General features: G+C 46.1%; 1 protein-coding gene across 2 annotated transcripts in view; it reads right to left on the bottom strand.

Annotated features, from left to right (window-relative positions):
- CFAP221 (cilia and flagella associated protein 221) overlaps nucleotides 1–19,976 on the bottom strand; it is a 112,417-nt gene that overhangs the window by 87,811 nt on the left and 4,630 nt on the right. For both annotated transcript variants that reach the window (XM_030327572.1, XM_030327573.1), the window contains exons 3-6: nucleotides 19,207–19,307; nucleotides 11,348–11,434; nucleotides 11,101–11,199; nucleotides 9,099–9,199 (exon numbers count right to left, since the gene is read on the bottom strand). In XM_030327572.1, coding sequence (XP_030183432.1) covers nucleotides 9,099–9,199; nucleotides 11,101–11,199; nucleotides 11,348–11,434; nucleotides 19,207–19,307 — 388 coding nt within the window. The remainder of the gene's footprint in view (nucleotides 1–9,098; nucleotides 9,200–11,100; nucleotides 11,200–11,347; nucleotides 11,435–19,206; nucleotides 19,308–19,976) is intronic.

Below are 19,976 nucleotides of genomic sequence, written 5' to 3' on the forward strand. Positions count from 1 at the left end.
GTGGTACAGGCACACAATGGAGTATTACTTGGCAATAAAAAGGAATGAAGTGTTGATACATGTTGTAAGTTAGATGAACCTGGGACACATGATGCTAAGTGAAAGAAGTCAGTCACAAAAGACCACGTAATGTATGCTGCCATCATATGAACGTCCAGAATAGGCAAATTTATAGAGACAGAAAGTCGGAGGCTGCTTGAGACTAGGAAGTTTGAGGGGGAAAAATGAAGAGTGGATAATGGGTTTCCTTTTGGGGTAATGAAAATGTTCTAAAATTGATTGTGGTTATGGCTGCATATACTAAAATCCATTGAACCATACATGTTATTTTATTTATTATTTATTTATTTTTGAATGTTTATTTATTTATTTTGAGAGAGAGAGAGATAGAGAATGAGCAGGAGAGGGACAGAGAGAGAGGGAGACTGAGAATCTCAAGCAGGCTCCTCACTGTCAGTATGGAGCCTGACACGGTGCTTGAACTCACGAACTGGGAGATCATGATCTGAGCTGAAACCAAGAGCCAGACGCTTAACCAATTGAGCCATCAGACGACCTGAACTGCACATTTTAAATTAGTAAGTTTTATGACATGTGAATTATATCTCAACAAAACTTGTTTTTTTGTTTGTTTTTTTTAAGTATAAATGCCAAGACAAAAGAGCTCCTGATCCTGGACTTACAGCCACACCCTCCTCCCTGCCCTGCCCCTCTGTCCACTTGCCACTGGGCCACTCTCCCCAGCTGGGGCCCAGTACCTGCCTGGCTGTTCCAGAGCTTCACACACGCCCCTCAGCTGCTAGCCCAGCCGCTCAGTGTCGGAAGGCCACCTTCAACTTGGCTGCCGCCTTCCTGCTCCGAGCTTCTCATCCCGATTTCTCTATATGCTGTCTACCTTTGCTCAAGTGTGAGCCAACCCGTCTGGGTCTCATGTGTGTGTTACTTAGGTGAAAATCTCTTGGGTGATGATGATGTTGATGATGGCGATAGCTAATATGAATCAGGAGCTACATGCTAAGCACCGTTCTTAGTTCTCGTAAGTATTAAAAACTTACAAATGTTGTTAACTATTAATAAGTCCTACTTTAACCTGCTTAATCCTCCAGAACAACTTTAAGAGGCAGAGACTCCTACGCACTGTATTTTACAGATGAGGATTCTAAGAGGCAGAGAGAGGCTGTTATGTTTCCGGGTCACACAGCCAGCATGCAGCAGAGGGAGCCTGGAGTAGACATGCAGACAGAAGGGCTCCAGAGCCATCAGTGGGTCCGTGCTGTGGAACCCGACCCTTGGCTGCCTTGTCTCCTTTTCAGTGTTTTTGGCGCAAGTCCTCAGAGGCCAGTCAAGTAACAAAAAGGAGTGAGGAGGGCTGTATGTGAGGTGATAAGGAGTGGTGGGGACTGCAGTGAGCTGGCAAAGGCACTGCCCTCTAAATAGGCGGCTTCAGGTGCACCCGGGTGGCTCAGTCGGTTAAGCGTCCGACTCCTGGTTTTGGCTCAGGTCATGATCTCATGGTTTGTGAGATCGAGCCGCAAGTCGGGATCTGTGCTGATAGTGAGGAGCCCGCCTGGGATTCTCTCTCTCTCCCTCTCTGCCTTTCTCTCTCTCTCAAAATAAATACATAAACTTTAAAAAAAAATAAAGAGGCAGCTTGTGTTTTATCTCCATTCAACTAACTGTGATCATGCAGGACCGTGGGCCCAGTATTGCTGGATCTTTTCTTTCTTTTTTTTTTTTAATGCATTTTAAATGTTTATTTACTTTTGAGAGAGACAGACAGCATGAGCAGGGGAGGGGCAGAGAGGCGGGGGGGGGGGGGGGACAGAGGTCTGAAGCGGGCTCCACATTGACAACAGTGACCCTGTGAGGGGCTCAAACCCATGAACCGTGAGATCATGACCTGATCTGAACTTGGATGCTTAACCGACTGAGCCACCCCGGCACCTTTTTTTTCTTTAAAAAAAAAAAGAAAGAAAAAAGTAAAAATTTAAATTTTTATGTGAAATCTTTTGATTTTTAAATGTTGACAGCGAATTCAAGGTTTAAAAAAAAACAAAACTGTGCGGGCCACCACCATCTGAACGAAACCAAACAGGTCAGCAGTTTAATTAAATCAGAAGCTACAAATTGGGGGTCAGCAGGTCCAATTCAGAGTGGATGAATGGACGCATGAATGGATGGATGGATGGATGAATGAATGAATGAAGCAATGACAAGTTGGGGACTAAAAACAGTCTTCAACAGACAAGCTTTGGTGGACTTTGTTCTCTTCCAACAATCTAAAACCTCCTTAGAAAACCATGCGGGGATTTAGGTTTTCCATGAGGAGGCACAAACGGAGAGGCCGAGGATGCGGAGCTAAGGTGGGAGCAGAGAGAGCCAGAAGCAAGACTGCAAGCAGCCAGGCGCCCCCATCTCTAAAAGACACCAAGACAGGTGGACGCAGGGCAGAAGGAGGTGCTGACTGGAGTTGCCCCAGGGCAGGGCGGGGCGGGAAGGAGAGCCGGGTGAGGCGGGCACAGAAGCAGCTGGGACAAGTGTAGAGTTCAGCATGGGACATGCATCCCCATCTAGTCCCCACCACGATCTCTCAAGCAGCCCCTGCAGAAACGGAAGGAGCAGTGTTGGGGGTGTACCGTGTGCATAGAGGTGGCGGGAGGGGGGGGGGTGGGGGGGGTGAGCTCACACTGAAGCAGAGAAAGAGCCAGAAGCCCACTGCCAGAGATGTCCCAATGGGCCACACAGGTGAGGAAACACTGTGATAGGAACAAAAATGAGGCTTCAGGGAGACTGGTGGTCACGAATGAGGTGATCGCTTCTCATGGGTTTGAGCAGCAACTGGGAACAAGTCTGCCCTTGTAGGGAGGAATATTTCATCACCGGTAATATTTAGAATTGTTGGTGTATGGTGCTATTCAAAAGGAGTCTGACTTCTAGAAGGTTATGTCCTCTTCAAATATTTTTCCACGGGGACGCCTGGGTGGCTCAGTCAGTTAAGCATCAAACTTCGGCTCAGGTCATGATCTCACGGTTTGTGAGTTCGAGCCCCGCGTCGGGCTCTGTGCTGACGGCTCAGAGCCTGGAGCCTGCTTCAGATTCTGTGTCTCCCTCTCTCTCTATCTCTCCCCGACTCATGCTCTCTCTCTAAAATAAATAAACATTAAAACAATAATAAAAAATAAATAAATAAATAAATAAATAAATAAATAAATAAATAAATATTTTGCCACAGACAATGAACTCCCGCTATTGCTTGCAAGTGGGCAAGATCTCTCCCACCACCTACCTCTTGCTGTGCCACTGACAGAAGTCTCTTTCTTAGGCCCTGCTCTGTACTGGGGAGGGAAGGCAGCCTGGAGACAGCCGACCCTGTGCACATCAGCCCTACACTATCCAGTCACGGCACAGTCCACCAGGAGTCCCCAGACCTCAGTCTGCCTGGCACAGGCGACGGCCTCTATCACCTCCACTGCCTGTGGAATCCACACCGCCAGTCCAGAGAAGTGCAGCTCCAGAGCCAGAGATAGCCAGATGGAGTGCTGATGAGTGGATGTAGAAACCAAGGGCCGGTCTGTTTGCCGCAGATCTCCAGCAGGCACTGTTGGTACTCTCTTTCTCCAGCTGGTGCACCCATCACCCGGCTCTGGGACTGCTGTTGCTTGGCCATTCTGGAAGGCTGGGCACTCCCATCCCTATCCTTCACTCCTTTACAGGTCATGCCTTAGTATATCATGGGCAATGCGTCCTTGTTTCCGCCTCTAAGAAACCTGGCCTGAGACCCTCCTGCCTCATTTATATATCTGCAACCACTGCTGTGTCTGAACTGTCCCAGTGGTCCTAGCCACACCCCCTCCACTTCTCCGCACTGGCTCAGTCACCAGAGTGAGCTTTCTGAAAGGTAGATCTGATCATGCCATTTCTCTGCTTAAATATTTCAGTAGTAAAATCTACATTTCCCACCAAAGCCTATGAGGCCATTCTCGCTCAGCCCCCTCCCCACTTGCCCTGCCTCTGAACTTGCAACCCACATCCATCACATGAACATTCTAGACCAGCCTAAGCGTGCTATGGCATTTCACTTTGCCCAAGCTACTGCCCTGCCCGGAGCACCCCTCTTCTCTCCGTTCTGCTCCCTTCTTCTGCTGGCTGATTTCTGGTTATCCTTCACAAACTCAGTTCACAGGCGTGCCTAGATGGTTCGGTGGGTTAAATGTCTGACTTCAGCTCAGGTCATGATCTCACAGTTCATGAGTTCAAGTCTCGCATCGGGCTCTATGCTGACAGTGCAGAGCCTGGAGCCTGCTTTGGATTCTGTGTCTCCCTCTCTCTCTGCCCCTCCCCTGCTCATGCTCTGTCTCTCTGTCTCAAAAATAAACAAACTCTAGGGGCGCCTGGGTGGCGCAGTCGGTTAAGCGTCCGACTTCAGCCAGGTCACGATCTCGCGGTCTGTGAGTTCGAGCCCCGCGTCGGGCTCTGGGCTGATGGCTCGGAGCTTGGAGCCTGTTTCCGATTCTGTGTCTCCCTCTCTCTCTGCCCCTACCCCGTTCATGCTCTGTCTCTCTCTGTCCCAAAAATAAATAAACGTTGAAAAAAAAATTAAAAAAAAATAAACAAAATCTAAACAAAACAAAACAAAAACAAAAACAAAAAAAAAACCAAAAAAAATCCACAACACCTCAGTTCAGAGATATTCTCCTCTAGAAAATCCTGTCTGAGCACTTCCCACCCCCTGTCCCAAATGCCCTCACTTCCCACTGCACTGGGTTAGGTGTCTTTGCTCTGAATACACCCACATTAGACATTAGGATTGTCTGCTTAGTCATGATCTCAGCTCTTAAGCATCTCTGTGTACTCAGTACCTAACATGGTGCATTGCACCCACTGGCATTCAGTAAACATCTAATGAATGAATGAATCCCAAATAAAGAACCCACCCAAAGGGTACCTTCAACCCTCAAGGTAGCCTAGGATGAACAGAGAACATTTAAGGTGAAAGCCATTTCAAATCCTTCCCTCCTGCCCTATAACCAGATGTTTTTAGATTGAACGAAGCAGAAGACAGTTTGGACAGTTAACAGTTGTTAAGTAAAGGGCATAAAGCCTTGGGAGGATACTGCCTGCTGCCAGTATGTGTGAAGGAAAAAAGGAGCATGCTTATCCTTTGACAGATTTTTAAAAATTTCACACCATTATACACAGTAGCTCAGTTTAATAAACTGTTTAGCTGAAATTTTCATTCTGATTATAAATGAAGGGCATTATGTACAAAATAGTTTGGGAAAAGCTTCTCATAGAGTTGGTAGATTTATGTATTAAGAATCAGACTAATGTCTGCACTATAAGCTACATTGTTTTCACCAGTTTATTAAACGATTGTTCTCAATTCCTTTTTTTTAACTTTTTTTTAATGTTTATTTATTTTTGTTTGGTTTTTTTATTTTTATTTATTTATTTTTTTTTCAACGTTTATTTATTTTTGGGACAGAGAGAGACAGAGCATGAACGGGGGAGGGGCAGAGAGAGAGGGAGACACAGAATCGGAAACAGGCTCCAGGCTCTGAGCCATCAGCCCAGAGCCCGACGCGGGGCTCGAACTCACATACCGTGAGATCGTGACCTGGCTGAAGTCGGACGCTTAACCGACTGCGCCACCCAGGCGCCCCAATGTTTATTTATTTTTGAAAGAGAGAGAGAAAGAGACAGAGTGTGAGCAGAAGAGGGCAGAGAGAGAGAGAGAGGGAGACAGAGAATCCAAAGCAGGCTCCAGGCTCTGAACTGTCAGCACACAGCCTGACACGGGGCTGGCACCCATGAACCATGAGATCGTGATCTGAGCCAAAGTTGGACGCTTAACCGACTGAGCCACCCAGGTGCCCCTGCCATTGTTCTCAGTTCCTAAGCCTGGCTTATGACCCAAACAAAAAGTAATTTGAAATTTGTGGAGGGAAAAAAGGAAAGAAAGAAGGAGGGAAGGAAGGAGGGAAGGAAGGAAGGAAGGAAGGAAGGAAAGAAGGAAGGAAGGAAGGAAGGATTCAAGAACTAGGAAGTTAGATAGGTCCTACTTTTCTACCACTTTGATTTTCATGAAAGTCACGATAGTCACCCATTTAAAGGAAATAGCTATATTTGGCCTCAAAATGCATAGAGTGAGTGGGTCCTGCCAGGAGGGACTCAACTTTGCAGAGCACTTAGCACTGACAAGGACTGGGTGAAGACAGGAAGGGTTGAAGAGGGGGAGAGAGGAAATACTGGGATACAGCTCTGGCAAAATGTGTTCCAGAAAATAAAGAGGGCTGAAGGGCAAGGGGGCAAGAATATATGTCAGTGAAAATGTCAAAATCTGATAATACCCATCGTTCGGCAGTGGTATAGGCAGAGAGGAATTCTCCTGCGCTGCAGGTAGGCGTGAGAATGGGCATAGCCATTCTGGAAAACAAGCTGGTGTTACAAAGTTAACAGTGAACTTGTGGTAGACCATCCACTTGTAGATGCATACCCTGGAGAAACTCTAGAACATGTGCTCCACACCACGTGCAGGGAGGCACATCAGCAGTGCTGGTCAAAGCAAGGCACCTGGGTGGCTGAGCATCCACTTTCAGGCTCAGGTCACGATCTCACTGTTCATGAGTTCATAGTTCAAGCCCCCCATCGGACTCACTGCTGTCAGCACAGAGCATGCTTCTTCAGATCCTCTATCACCCCCACTCTCTGCCTCTCCCTCGCTCATGCTCTCTCTCAAAAATAAATAAAACGTTAAAAAAAAAAACTAAAATAAAAAAAAATCGTGGTCAATCCATTCAGTGGACACCAACTCTAGCTATGTGAGTTAACATGGCGAAACCACAAAACCCTAATGTGGAATAGAAAAAGCAAGTTGCAGGAGAACTTACATACAGTAAGATTCCACTTATATAAAGATCCCACACTGGCAAAACGAAACAATGTGTTACTTAGGGGTGCATGCGTATGTGGCAAAACTACTAAAATACATCAAAGAAATGATTATCACAAAAGTCCAAGTAGTAGCTGCAAAGTTACTGGTGATGTGTTATGTCTTGAAGGCAGTGTTCATTATATTATTATTGTTTAAATCTTACACATGACTATATATTCTTCTGTGTGTACTATTTATTTGTAATTCTTAAAGAATTTGAGAAAAAAAGTATAGACGGATGGAGAGTCAGAGGTCACGGGAAGGTGCGTGGGCTGGGGGGCGGGTAGGAGGAGAAGGTTACACATCGGCTGAACTAAGGCCACTATTTCAGAATTAATTTGGGGGTTTCGCTCAAGGATGCCAAATGGTGGGGCGCCTGGGTGGCGCAGTCGGTTAAGCGTCCGACTTCAGCCAGGTCACGATCTTGCGGTCCGTGAGTTCGAGCCCCGCGTCGGGCTCTGGGCTGATGGCTCAGAGCCTGGAGCCTGTTTCCGATTCTGTGTCTCCCTTTCTCTCTGCCCCTCCCCCGTTCATGCTCTGTCTCTCTCTGTCCCAAAAATAAATAAACGTTGAAAAAAAAAAAAAAAAGGATGCCAAATGGTACTACAAAGGAAGGGCCATGAAGCTATACATATTAGTCTATAAGCGGTCCCTCATCCCAAAGGGTTCAGCTGGCTCTCTCTCTACCTAACCCTGCTATCTGGTCATTAGCAATTTGTACGCACCCTGCTCAGTGCTGCTGCAGGCACTTGAACTCGCTTTCACCCCCAAAGCATGCTGAAGCCCAGTCTTTGTTCACCATCTGGACCTATAGCAAGAGACATCTAGTATCTGCCAGCTACTGGGTGAATTAACACCCTCCAGTGGCTAAATCACCTATAAGATATAGTCCAGGCTCTCTGCTGCCACCATGCCTTTGTACGTGCTATTTCCCCGCCTCAAATGCCATCCTCATATTCTACCACCCTATGGAGTCCTCTTAGGACAACCAGATGTCACCCCCAGAGAAGTGAGGAGTAATCACTCCCATTTCTCCAGTCAGCTTCATCTTCTGGGCCTATATAGGACCCCCAATGTGTCTCTAATACATACAGCACTTAGCGATCGATGTAATTAACCGATGCCTTGATTCTATCCCCATTAGACTCTGAGACATTCAGAATCAGAACCTTTGTCGATTTACCTTTTTGCCATGGGTGATATTCAAAGTGTCAATCAATCGGGACTTCCGAGCAGCACTCAAGTAGAGTGGCTATAAGGCTGAGGCCGTGTCCTGCAGATGTCTCCCCCTGACCCCCAAATTGCCAGGTATCAACAACTTAGTTGCTGAGTCATTCAAAGGTGGCACGGAGGGCAGGAAAGGGGCCAGGCAGCTGGGATGGAGGGACGGGAGCTCAGGACGGTATATATTTCCCAACCAGTATAGAAGTAATAACAACTGGCATGGCCATTATATAGCTTTATCTAACAGCTCAGGATCCATCTTTTTATATCTCTAGGGACAGGTAGAGATATTTAGGTATGCGTAGTAAATATTTAATAAATATTTACTGGAAAAAAACAACAACAGGTACATGACACGGGACACTATTTTCCCAATAAGACAGGGTCGAGGAATCTTGAGATGTGGCTTGGACAGTCACTTTCTGTTCTTTTTGCTTTCCCACCCAAAGCAGAGTTGGGTTAACAGATGGGCACAAGATCCAAGTTGGTCCGGTAAGACTCAATCCTGGGACTTTTGCTCGAACACCCCCAACCCCTCCAGTCCCTGCAACCCCTGTTGCCAACAGTGCTTAAAGCTTCTGGCAGCTTTCTTACCCCTGTGAAGGGGAAGCCTCTTGTGAAAGAAGCCTGCAGAGAGGGAAGCAGAACCAAGAAATGGCGAGAGGCAGGCTCCTGAAAGCTGATTTAAACCCCTAGAACCAGCCGTGCCTGAAGATCCACCTTGCAGCTTTCAGTTAAATGGCCCCATAAATTCCCTTCCTTGCTCACGATATTGTGACATGGGCTTTTGTTTTTGTTTTACCTTTCCAACTATTAAGTCCAGGCTGACTCAGCTAGAAAATTACAAACCTAGGAAAAATACAAATCTCAGTTTCTGTTATGCGTATCTCTTAACTTTTCATGACCTATGACGTTTTGGTGGGTCATCTTGGTAACTCACCTTTCACCAAGGAGAACATCTGATAGATTTATAAATGAGGGCAAGTCCAGTGTGTTCATGACAGGATAGGCATGGATAGGAATGAGCAAAGTGTCATCTCCCTAAAATTAATGGGAAAAAAAGTCAAGTTTATCATACTGGAGGCTATAATTTTCAAAGGTGAACCTGTAGGCACTTTATTGCTTATGTTGTCTTCTATCATTAAAAATATTTCCTTAAGAAAGCTGAGTGCTTAAACAGAACATTAGACATACTGAGCTTTCTTAGCTATAACCAAAATGTAGGAGATTCTAAGCACATTTCATTGAAGCGATATTCACTATTACCCACGGGAGATGATGCCTTTGTGTAGACACAAAGACAGTAATCTATCGGCTTCTATTTCAGAAAATTAGAAGAAAACACAATCGGCAGTAGCCTGAGAGGAACAGAAACCATGATGGCAGCAGCTGATCCAGATGGCACCGAACAGTAAACAATGAACTGGTATAGGGCACATCTACTTCCAGCCCTGCCTAACGTATGACCTTGAACAAGACCGTTAACCTCTCCAGGCCTCGATTCTTCCTTTGCAAAATGGGAGTAATTTCGCCTTCACTTTAAAGGTATTTAAAAAAAAAATTTTTTTAATGTTTATTTATTTTTGAGACAGACAGAGACAGAGCCTGAACAGGGGAGGGGCAGAGAGAGAGGGAGACACAGAATCGGAAGCAGGCTCCAGGCTCTGAGCCATCAGCCCAGAGCCCGACGCAGGACTCGAACTCACGGACCGCGAGATCGTGGCCTGAGCTGAAGTCGGATGCTTAATCAACTGAGCCACCCAGGCGCCCCTAAAGGTATTTTTAAGAATGAAAGTCGGTGCTGGCCTGGAAGAGTTAAGAGCAGTGCATAAATGCAAGGTATCATTATTAGCGCTACCATTAAGTAGCAGCAGAAGTGCTGTGGCGCTCTGTACGTCTGCCCTCGAGATTTGTGTTCTTGGTATAGATACTCCTTCTGAAAGCAATACTCTAATTTTTAGTTGAGCTTTTTTATTTTCTGTTTAAAAACTGAAACTCACTGGGGCGCCTGGGTAGCTCAGTAGGTTAAAGCATCTGACTTCGGCTCAGGTCATGATCTCCCAGTAAGTGAGTTCGGGCCCCACGTCAGGCTCTGTGCTGACAGCTCGGGGCCTGGAGCCTGCTTCGGATTCTGTGTCTCCCCTTCTCTCCGTGCCCCTCCCTCACTTGTGCTCTGTCTCTCTCTCTGCCTCTCAAAAATGAATAAATGTCTCAAAAATTTTTTAAAAATGAAAAAAAAATTGAAACTCATTGATCACTAAAACATACTCTTCCAGTTTTAGTTTTGAAAAATTAAATTTAGTTCACCCGAAGGCTTGACTTGCAAGAGCCAGACGTGGGAGAGCAAAGGGAAGTGTCGTGGTGGGGGGGACAGTCTGAAGAGAGGGATTGACAGCACGTGGAGCTGGGCTCCGGCTGGAGGCCACGGGATGAATTCACTGGCTTAGAAGAGGCTCACAGGGACTCACATGGCGCAGCCAGCTGGGGTCAGGCCACACAGGCTCCCACCTCCCTGCAGACCCCCAGGGCTGCCTCTGAGGGCCTTCCCACAGGACACCATCCGGTCCCTGGGGTTTATAATCACAAATTAGGGGTGTTGCTAATTTTGTAACCTAGCACTTAAAGGAGTATGTCGAAGCTACTTGAAAAAGTCCTTATCAACTCCTAGCGCTACACAATAAATGAGGTTTCTAGGCCAGGGCAGGCAGGACACCTACAGCAAATGATGTCTCACGGCTCTGCCCTGGTTCTTTGTGGCTCTCACACCTGGGTCCATGTCACTGGACAAGGACCCTCGTGCCACTCACGCCAACTGCCCAAGGAACATACGCACTGGGTGAGAACTTCACTTACCGTATCATTTCTTCATTCTTCCCTCAGGATGGAAGTCTTGACATCCTTCTGCCCCTTACCCCAAAAACACCAATTTTAAGAAAACTTACCTTACAGTGAACCCGAATGCAGTCGTAATAGTATCGCCACTCATCCGGAGAAAATGTAATGGTGATTGTGAGGGACAAGCCGGGGACAAGGTGGTGTTCCTAGAAGACAAGTAGGCAGTCATGGGGACAGGCCCCAGAGCACACAGGCTGTCATGGGGACAGGCCCCGTCCCAAGCCGACCTACCACCCAGAAAGCCACAACCTAACAAAGAACACAGTGGAGAATAGGTAACCGGACCACACTTACCTTTTTCACATACTTGATCTGAAAGTATTCGGTTTGAGGGGGTAAAATATGCACATGTGTGTCTTCATTGGAAATATTGACCAGATGCTGCGAGAAACAGAGAAGCATTCAGAGAAAACACGGTCTTATGTATCTGCGTACTTACCTCCTCATTTATTTAGACCTTACCTTGTTCCTGAAGGGATTTGAGGAGATAGAATTTATTGTTTAACTTTCAAAAAGATTTGAAATGCATCACACCCCATTTAAAGAATAATAAAATAAACACAACCCCATTTAAAGGACAATAAAGCACACCCACGTGCCTTCTGTCCAGACTAGGGGCTTTACGAGAGCCTGTAGCCCCCAGGAAGCTATCTGCTTGGGCACATGCCCCTCCTCCCCAGTCCTGACCAGTTACCTTGTGTGCCTTTTTGTTGAACTCGGTTAACCTCAAAAACAAAACTGCCGGGGGATGCCTGGTGGCTCAGTCAGTTGAGCGTCTGACTTTGGCTCAGGTCATGATCTCACCATTTGTGAGTTCAAGCCCTACATCAGGCTCGCTGCTGTCAGCTTGTCAGCAGAGCCCGCTTTGGATCCTCTGTCCCCTCCTCTCTACTCCTCCCCTGCTTGCAATCTCCCATAAATAAACAAAAATTTAAAAAACAAAACTAAACCTGCCAGTCATCTTGCCAGCAAAAATGGGTTTATTCAGAAACAGCAGAGAACTGCAAACCAGGACGTGCAGGCTACTGAAAAACCCATACACAAGTGCCCAGACTAAAGGAGAGGACTGCTCTCTTATATTGGAAAGGGGGAAAGGGGGAGAGCTGTTATAAACAAAAAGTCCATTGGGGTAAACTCCACTGGAGTTTGAAGTATAGGAGTTTTTCACTGGCCGAGCTGTGCTGGTCTCTCATTGGCTGGGCTGTTGCTAGGGCAGGAGGAAAACCTTCCTTTTTCCTGCTGAGATAGTGGCATAGTACCTAAGGTACATCTCTTCCTATTGGGTGTGCAATTGCAGAGTGGTGGGGGCGTGAGAGCTCCCCCTGCTGGCCACCAGACTCCTCTCAGAACCAGGTTGCCTTTCATTAAGGAATTTTCACAACAACTCCATTTAGGCCTGTGACTCAACTAAGAAGAAGCCAGCTACCCGGTCATCTCCCACAGTTTCTGGAATTACATGCCACTGGTGCTGGGGGCCCAGCAACACTTAAGCAGTCAAAAAAATTAGGAAAAAGGCCTGTGGCTAGGACAGCCTCCAATCCATCCCTGGGGCAAATGGGAAAGAAGTCCAGGTCGGGAATTCTCTGCCCGTGAGGTAGGACAATATGATGGACAAATTAACTCGGTCTCTAAGTACAGGTGTCTTTCCTCCTTCTGCTTGAGATGGGACCAAGAACTTTGGAATCTGGGGGTTTGGGCTTCACCTGGGCAAGGAACAGTTAAGAGGAGTTTGGTTTCCAAAGTCTAGGCCAGAGGCTGGGCCTGTCACGGGGCCCATTGTCCAACACTGAAGCCCTAAATTAAAATTCAGATATTACTTCCTGATGACGTTACAGTAGTGTTTGCATTTGTTAAAAGTTCTTTTTTCTCACCTCTGAACATGCCTAAAGTGACCCTGTGTTTTGGCATATCTTTTCTTTTTTTTAATATGCTAAAAGCCTTAAAAAAACAAAAAACAAAAAACTAAAAAAGTTCTCCAGGCCACTCCTGACCTCCAACGAGCCTGCAGAGGGGCAGTTTTGGTGAAGGTGTGGGCTCCTGGGGCCCTGCTCTTGAGAGGGGGTCTTTCAACAGAGATTGGGGGGACAGGTATGCTGGGACCCAGGATGCCTGGGGCCTGTGTTCATCACACCCAGAACCCTGGGGTGGTGGGACCTGCCTGGAGGTGGAGAGGTAGCCATGCAGCCCCAGGACCTGGAAGCCTTGACAAAGAACTCGGCACCCTGGGGCGCCTGGGTGGCTCAGTGGGTTGAGCATCTGACTTAGGCTCACATCATGATCTTGCAGTTCATGAGTTTGAGCTCCACGTCGGGCTCACTGCTGTCAGAGCAAAGCCCACTTGGGATCCGCTATCCCCCTCTCTCTGTCCCTCCCCTGCTTACATTCACTCAAAAATAAACAAACATTAAAAAAAAAAAAGAACTCTATGCCCATGCTTGTCATCAAGGGAAGCCCTCGCGTTGCAGTCCAAGAATTGGGAGTAGAGGTGGTTTATATTGTCTGTCACTTAAAAAAAAAAAATCCTGGGGCGCCTGGGTGGCGCAGTCGGTTAAGCGTCCGACTTCAGTCAGGTCACGATCTCGCGGTCCGCGAGTTCGAGCCCTGCGTCAGGCTCTGGGCTGATGGCTCAGAGCCTGGAGCCTGCTTCCGATTCTGTGTCTCCCTCTCTCTCTGCCCCTCCCCCGTTCTTGCTCTGTCTCTCTCTGTCCCAAAAATAAATAAACGTTGGGAAAAAAAAAAAAATCCAGTATGAGGATAGGACAACAAACAAGGGTGGTAGGGACTGCTTTTACTGTGTATCCCAGGTGTGTATTTCTTAGAAGAAATCAGTAATCTGCACTCTAGGAGTACTTAGTGCACACTGCAAGATCCTAACCCAGAGTCCATACTCCAGAGGTGGCTACTAAAAGCACTTCAATCCTGTTCACCTAAACTGACACTAGAGGGTCTTCAATATAAGCATAAGGGATGTTCAGGGTATACGTACTAACTAGGAACATCATACAGGCATTCCCGCTCTTAAACGAAAGGCACAGGAGAACCTGGTGAGCCCAGAGCCCAGTGTCCTTTACAGTGACCTCCAAAGACCCAGGACTCCTTTAGGTCTTGCGTTTTGCACAGCACAAAACATGTTGTTAGCCCGTCGGAAGGGTGGCCAATCTTACCCACAGATGCTCCTGCATCTGCTGCCCGCAAAGCTTCCTTGCAAGGAGCTAATGGCTGGGCCTTCCTGGAGACTGCGAGTATGGAAATTCCTTTTTGCCTGCTTGCTAGTAAGTGTCTTATGCGTGGCACAATTTCTTCTTGGGCCTGTTTGCATTGCAGCAGATAAACCTGGTAGTGAGGCTGCTGGGAGGGGACCGGTGGCTCCCATCTCCCATCGGGGTCAGATTATCAATATGCACCTGGCAATGAGACATAACTTCATGGACTTAGGTCAGTTTGCAATCAGCAGCATCACAGGCTATAGAGAGGTCTGTCCTCAAAGCTCCTGAGGTGGCTCAGCTGCTCCAGTCTTCCTGAATGGGAGGAGACAGAAGCTGGCTCTCCCGAGACTGGAGAAGCGGCCAGCACCTGTGGGTGAGGGGCCAGCCACAACTTGATTGTAAAAAATACAGAAGGGGCGGGCGCCTGGGTGGCTCGGTCGGTTGAGTGTCTGACTCTTGATTTCGGCTCAGGTCATGATCCCGCAGTTGGTGGGATCAAGCCCCCTATCAGGCTCTGCACTGACAGAGTGGAGCCTGCTTGGGATTCTCTCTCCCTCTCTGTCTCTACCCCTGCCCTACTCGCGCTCTAGGTCTCTCTCTCAAAATAAATAAATAAACATTTAAAAAAAAGTAGGGGCGCCTGGGTGGCGCAGTCGGTTAAGCGTCCGACTTCAGCCAGGTCACGATCTCACGGTCCGTGGGTTCGAGCCCCGCATCGGGCTCTGGGCTGATGGCTCAGAGCCTGGAGCCTGTTTCCGATTCTGTGTCTCCCTCTCTCTCTGCCCCTCCCCCATTCATGCTCTGTCTCTCTCTGTCCCAAAAATAAATAAACGTTGAAAAAAAAAATTAAAAAAAAAAAAAAAAGTAGAAACCTGATGCTTCCTCCAACCTGAGTGTGGCAGAGCAAATTCAAACATGCCCACTACTCATTTGTAGGTGAAGCCTATGCTTTGGAACTCAGGAGAGAATACCTGCATTGTCAAATGAATAAAAAAATAGCAATAAGAAAATACTGAAATAATTTCTTAAATAATTAAACAACATAGATCCCATTTATGATCATAAAAGATGTATTCTTTGGCTATACATTGCAGGGGGGTGGGGAGGATCTTAAAGGCTGCAATAGGGAATTGAAAACTAAGACTATTATTTCAGAAATCCTGAAGCAACTGTTAATTTATGTAAGATAAGTCTGTATAGGCTAACAACTTTGTTTTGGGCTGGCCGCGGCAACACTGCTTGCCTCATGAGAAAATGGAGTAATGATTTATTTAATAAATATAGTTTCCCAAACAAAATCTTTCTTCCAAGGGGGTAAAAATAATTTAAGAGGTCTTTGTTTTGAGAAACACTATTTCCGATTTTGAAATAAGTTGAAGCATTGATCTCAATATGAATCCAAGCGAAATGCTTTCAATCCTTCAACCAGATCTGGATCAATCTCAAATGTTAATGAACAATTTATTGTGGTTTTAAACCCACATTCAATCATTCCATTCTTGGGAAATTTGCATAGTTTCCTGTAGCAACACCAAGATAAAAACAGAGCTGGATTTTCCCCGTGTTTGGCAAGAATCTCAAGGTAATTGCCTTAGGCTTCCGCTTAACTCTGCTGGTGGAAACAGGAGGCTTGGCTCTCCCAAGATCTCCCAGAAGGCTATTAAGATGAAATCATTTTTCACATGTATCTATTCCTGTTTGTACAAAAGAGATGATCTCTATTCTTCAACAGAATGAAGCTTTCACCTCCCTCCCCAAACCCTACAGTCTAGGTAAACCAGATTGCAAGCTAGTATGCAAATATGCAGCATGGACCCTGAACCTCTCAACGTCTTCCTTTATGCCCTGAATATCCTTTTCCCACTTCTCTTTCCTTCTGGGCTATATCAAGTGGCTTCTCCTCCTCATGCTTATCTTTTTGTTTTTAAGAAACAAAACTTTCTTTTTTAAGTAATCTCTACACCCAGTGTGGGGCTCAAACTTATAACCGCAAGATCAAGAGTCACATGTTCTGGGGTGCCTGGGTAGCTCAGTCAGTTAAGCCTCCAACTCTTGACTTCAGCTCAGGTCATGATCTCACGGTCTGTGAGTTCAAGCCCCACGTTGGGCTCTCCACTGACAGTGTGGAACCTACTCGAGATTCTCAATCTCTTTCTCTCTCTGCCCCTCCATTCCCCTCAAAAATAAATAAATAAACAATAAAAAAAAAAAAGAGTCACCTGCTTTACCAACTGAGCCAGCCAGACGCCCCCACAAGATTTTTTTTTAAATCATGACCATCCTGGCCTAAATATCTTCAACATCATTAGTCTTTAGGGAGATGCAAATAAAATGTGCAAATACACAAAAATACAAATAAAGTAGTGAGTTGAACGGTGGCCTCAGGAAGGCATGTTCATATCCTAACACCTGGAGCCTGTGAATGTGACCTTATTTGACAAAAGGATCATTGTGGGTGTTATTAAGGACCTTGAGATTCAATCATCCTGAATTACCCAGGTAGGTCTCAGTCCAATAACCTGTCTGTGTACGAGAAGAGAAGACAGAGAGTCAGAGAGGGCCATGGGAAGGCAGAGGCAGAGAGTGGAGTCATGTAGCCACAAGCCAAGCAACGCCTGCCAGAAGCTGCCGGAGGCGAAACTACATTCTCCCCAAGAACCTCTGGAGGGAGCACAGCTCTGCCGACACCTTGATTTCGGACTCTGACCTCCAGAATAAATCTCTGGCTTACTAAGATCCTCAGTTTGTGGTTATTTGTTAGAGCAGCCACAGAAAACTAACACACCATATAACCCAACAATTCTACTCCTTGGTATACATCCAGGAGGACTGAAAATAAGTCCACGCAAAAACTCGTACACAAGTGTCCCTAAGAGTGCTATTCATAGGAGGCTCAAAGTTGAAACCCAGACGTCCATCGGATGAATGGCTGAACAAAACATGGTATAGGCATACAATGGAATAGTATTCAGTCATGGAAAGGAAGGAAGTACTGATAGATGCCACAAGTCGGGTGAGCCTGGGAAACATTAGGCCAAATGACAGAAGCCAGTCACACAAGACTACATGTTATATGATTCCACTTATATGAAATGTCCAGAGTAGTTAAGTCTATACCAATGGAAAGCAGATTAGTGGGCGCCTGGGGTAAAGGTAGACTGGGTGAAGGAATAAGGAGAGTGAGGGTGCTGGGGGGGTGGGGTGGGGAGTGAATTGTTTATTCATTAATTATTATAAACAGCGAGGAACTCTGAAAGATAATTATTTTAATTCTACCCTACCACCTTTGAGGCAGCAAACCTAATATCAGGAAAAATAAGCTTCAAAATCAATTATTAACCTGGGTCTTTGATGCTGTGTTCTAAGAAATGTGTCCTCATTAGTTGGGGTGGGGGGGGATTTCCTATTCACCATTCTAAACTCTAACCCTTTTTCCGAGGGGGAAACACTTGGCACCTAACAGATTTCTCTCCGGATTCATTCTCTCTACCCACTTGGAGGCACGAGGACTCACGGAAATGGCGTTGTTTGTTGGGGACTGCCTGATAGAAACCTGACTTCACTTCCTGACGGCTTGGCCATGTGTCAGCTTCTTCTCCTTGACCTGAGCAATCCAACACAATACTTGGAGTTCTTTCTTAAAATGACCCACTCTGGGGCACCTGGGTGGCGCAGTCGGTTAAGCGTCCGACTTCAGCCAGGTCACGATCTCGCGGTCCGTGAGTTTGAGCCCCGTGTCAGGCTCTGGGCTGATGGCTCAGAGCCTGGAGCCTGTTTCCGATTCTGTGTCTCCCTCTCTCTCTGCCCCTCCCCCATTCATGCTCTGTCTCTCTCTGTCCCAAAAATAAATAAACGTTGGAAAAAAAAAAATAAATAAAATAAATAAATAAATAAATAAAATAAATAAAATGACCCACTCTAAGACATGGCTTCTAAGAATGCATCACGTCTAAAAGTAGAGACTCTTGAGGCATCTGGTGACAGAGCCAGAGGGGGGAACATCGTGTACAAAGCCAGAGTCTCAGAGGGCCCTAGTGAAGAGAGCCCACCTCTGCCCCACTCCCAACACATGTGCAGATGCCATTGTGGCTCAGATCCAGAACCCAGTGGGAGTAGTTCTGAGATGTCCTGCTCCGTGTGACTTTAGGGGGTCGATGTGAGGTCATTGAGGTTGTAGAGGTGACTTAAATGTTCAGGTCCCTAGAAGCATAGAAGTTAGGGATGCTGTGGCCACCCAGAGCCCACCCCAGTTTGAACATGCCGTCGATGAAGGGCACCCACGAAGCTCTGTGGTGGACTGAAGTCCGTCCTTTCCACTGTCCCTTCTGGAGCCTGTCCAGTGGAGCTGACCCTTGCCACCAGACCCAGCTAGAATCTCTCTGGTCAGAATGGATGAATTAGGCATGGGCATCAGACCTGAACAGGTGGAACAGAACCCTCACCAGAGCCTCTTAGGAAAGGGATACCCCTTTCCCTGGTGGTGTAGGCTTGGAGCAAGCAGGCACTGGTTTAGAGGAAGGCAGCCGAAAAGTCAAAGTCGGTCTCTATCACTTCCTAGCTGTGTGTTCTTGAGCCAACTATTTAACCTCCTGGAATCCTGGTTTCCTCGTCTATAGACTGAGAGTAATAGTACAACCTCCACAGAGCGAGTGTAAGGATGAAATTGAATCATGGGAGGCACAGGGCACCCAGCTCCTAGCCCCTAAGAGCCAGTTAGCAATGACACCCATTCGAAAAGAATGCCGTGAGGAGCCTTTGGCGGGAGAAAGTAGCTTGTCCAAGGACACTGGTACAACTTTAAAATTTCTCATCCTAGAACCATCTTTCTGGCCCAATTGACATTCGTGCTTCTGCAGATTACGCTGCTCTTTAAATGAATAATATAGATGCAGAACATTCACGTCATGTCATTACTATGATTAGTTATCCCACTTAAAAAATACCTACCAGAATCTGTTGGTGTTGTTCTTCTACTTGATAGCCTCCAAAATGCACTACGCCAGGTTTTGCCTGTATGACCGTATTATTCAGAAGTTTTGCATAAACCTCTATAAAAGCAATGTAAACAAGTACATCAGGAGATGAGACATAAAAGCAAATCTTAAATAAAAGAAGATCCTGTTAAGGTGGGCTCTCTTTAGGATATTTTAAGCCTATGAAAGTTTCAGACAGAGGATACAGATGTGAACCAGATTAATGATCTATTCCAAATGAACTGTACTGCTTCTCCCTATTTTTACACATTGTTTGGGAGATGTTATCATCACAATACAAATTCACATGTACTGTTGACCACTTAGTGAAATAATCTGCTCTTCACGTTTTGTGCAAGTCTTCAAAATAAAATGCGAGCTTGTAAAAAGCACGCGCCTTATCTTTGCTGCTCCGTATAACACCAAGATTACCTAGCATGCGATGAATATCCAAACACCAAGTGTTAGTTTTCTAATGTGTGTTTAACTGTTATTCTTTCATTTCCTCTGGATAGAATTACAATGTGATAGAATAATTCTAAAGCTCTGAATAATTATCGCTCTGGACAGAAAAGTCTCCAACTGCTATTACTATAATGTGAATGTCTTTTCTTTTCTTTTCTTTTCTTTTCTTTTCTTTTCTTTTCTTTTCTTTTCTTTTTTTCAGTTTTGAGAACAAGGTTTAAACAGCTGATCTCTTTTACAAAAGGGTACAGGCTCAGTCCCTTAAGTGTCTAACTGTTG

This window comes from Lynx canadensis, chromosome C1 (assembly GCF_007474595.2).
Source record: "Lynx canadensis isolate LIC74 chromosome C1, mLynCan4.pri.v2, whole genome shotgun sequence".
Lineage (NCBI taxonomy): Eukaryota > Metazoa > Chordata > Mammalia > Carnivora > Felidae > Lynx > Lynx canadensis.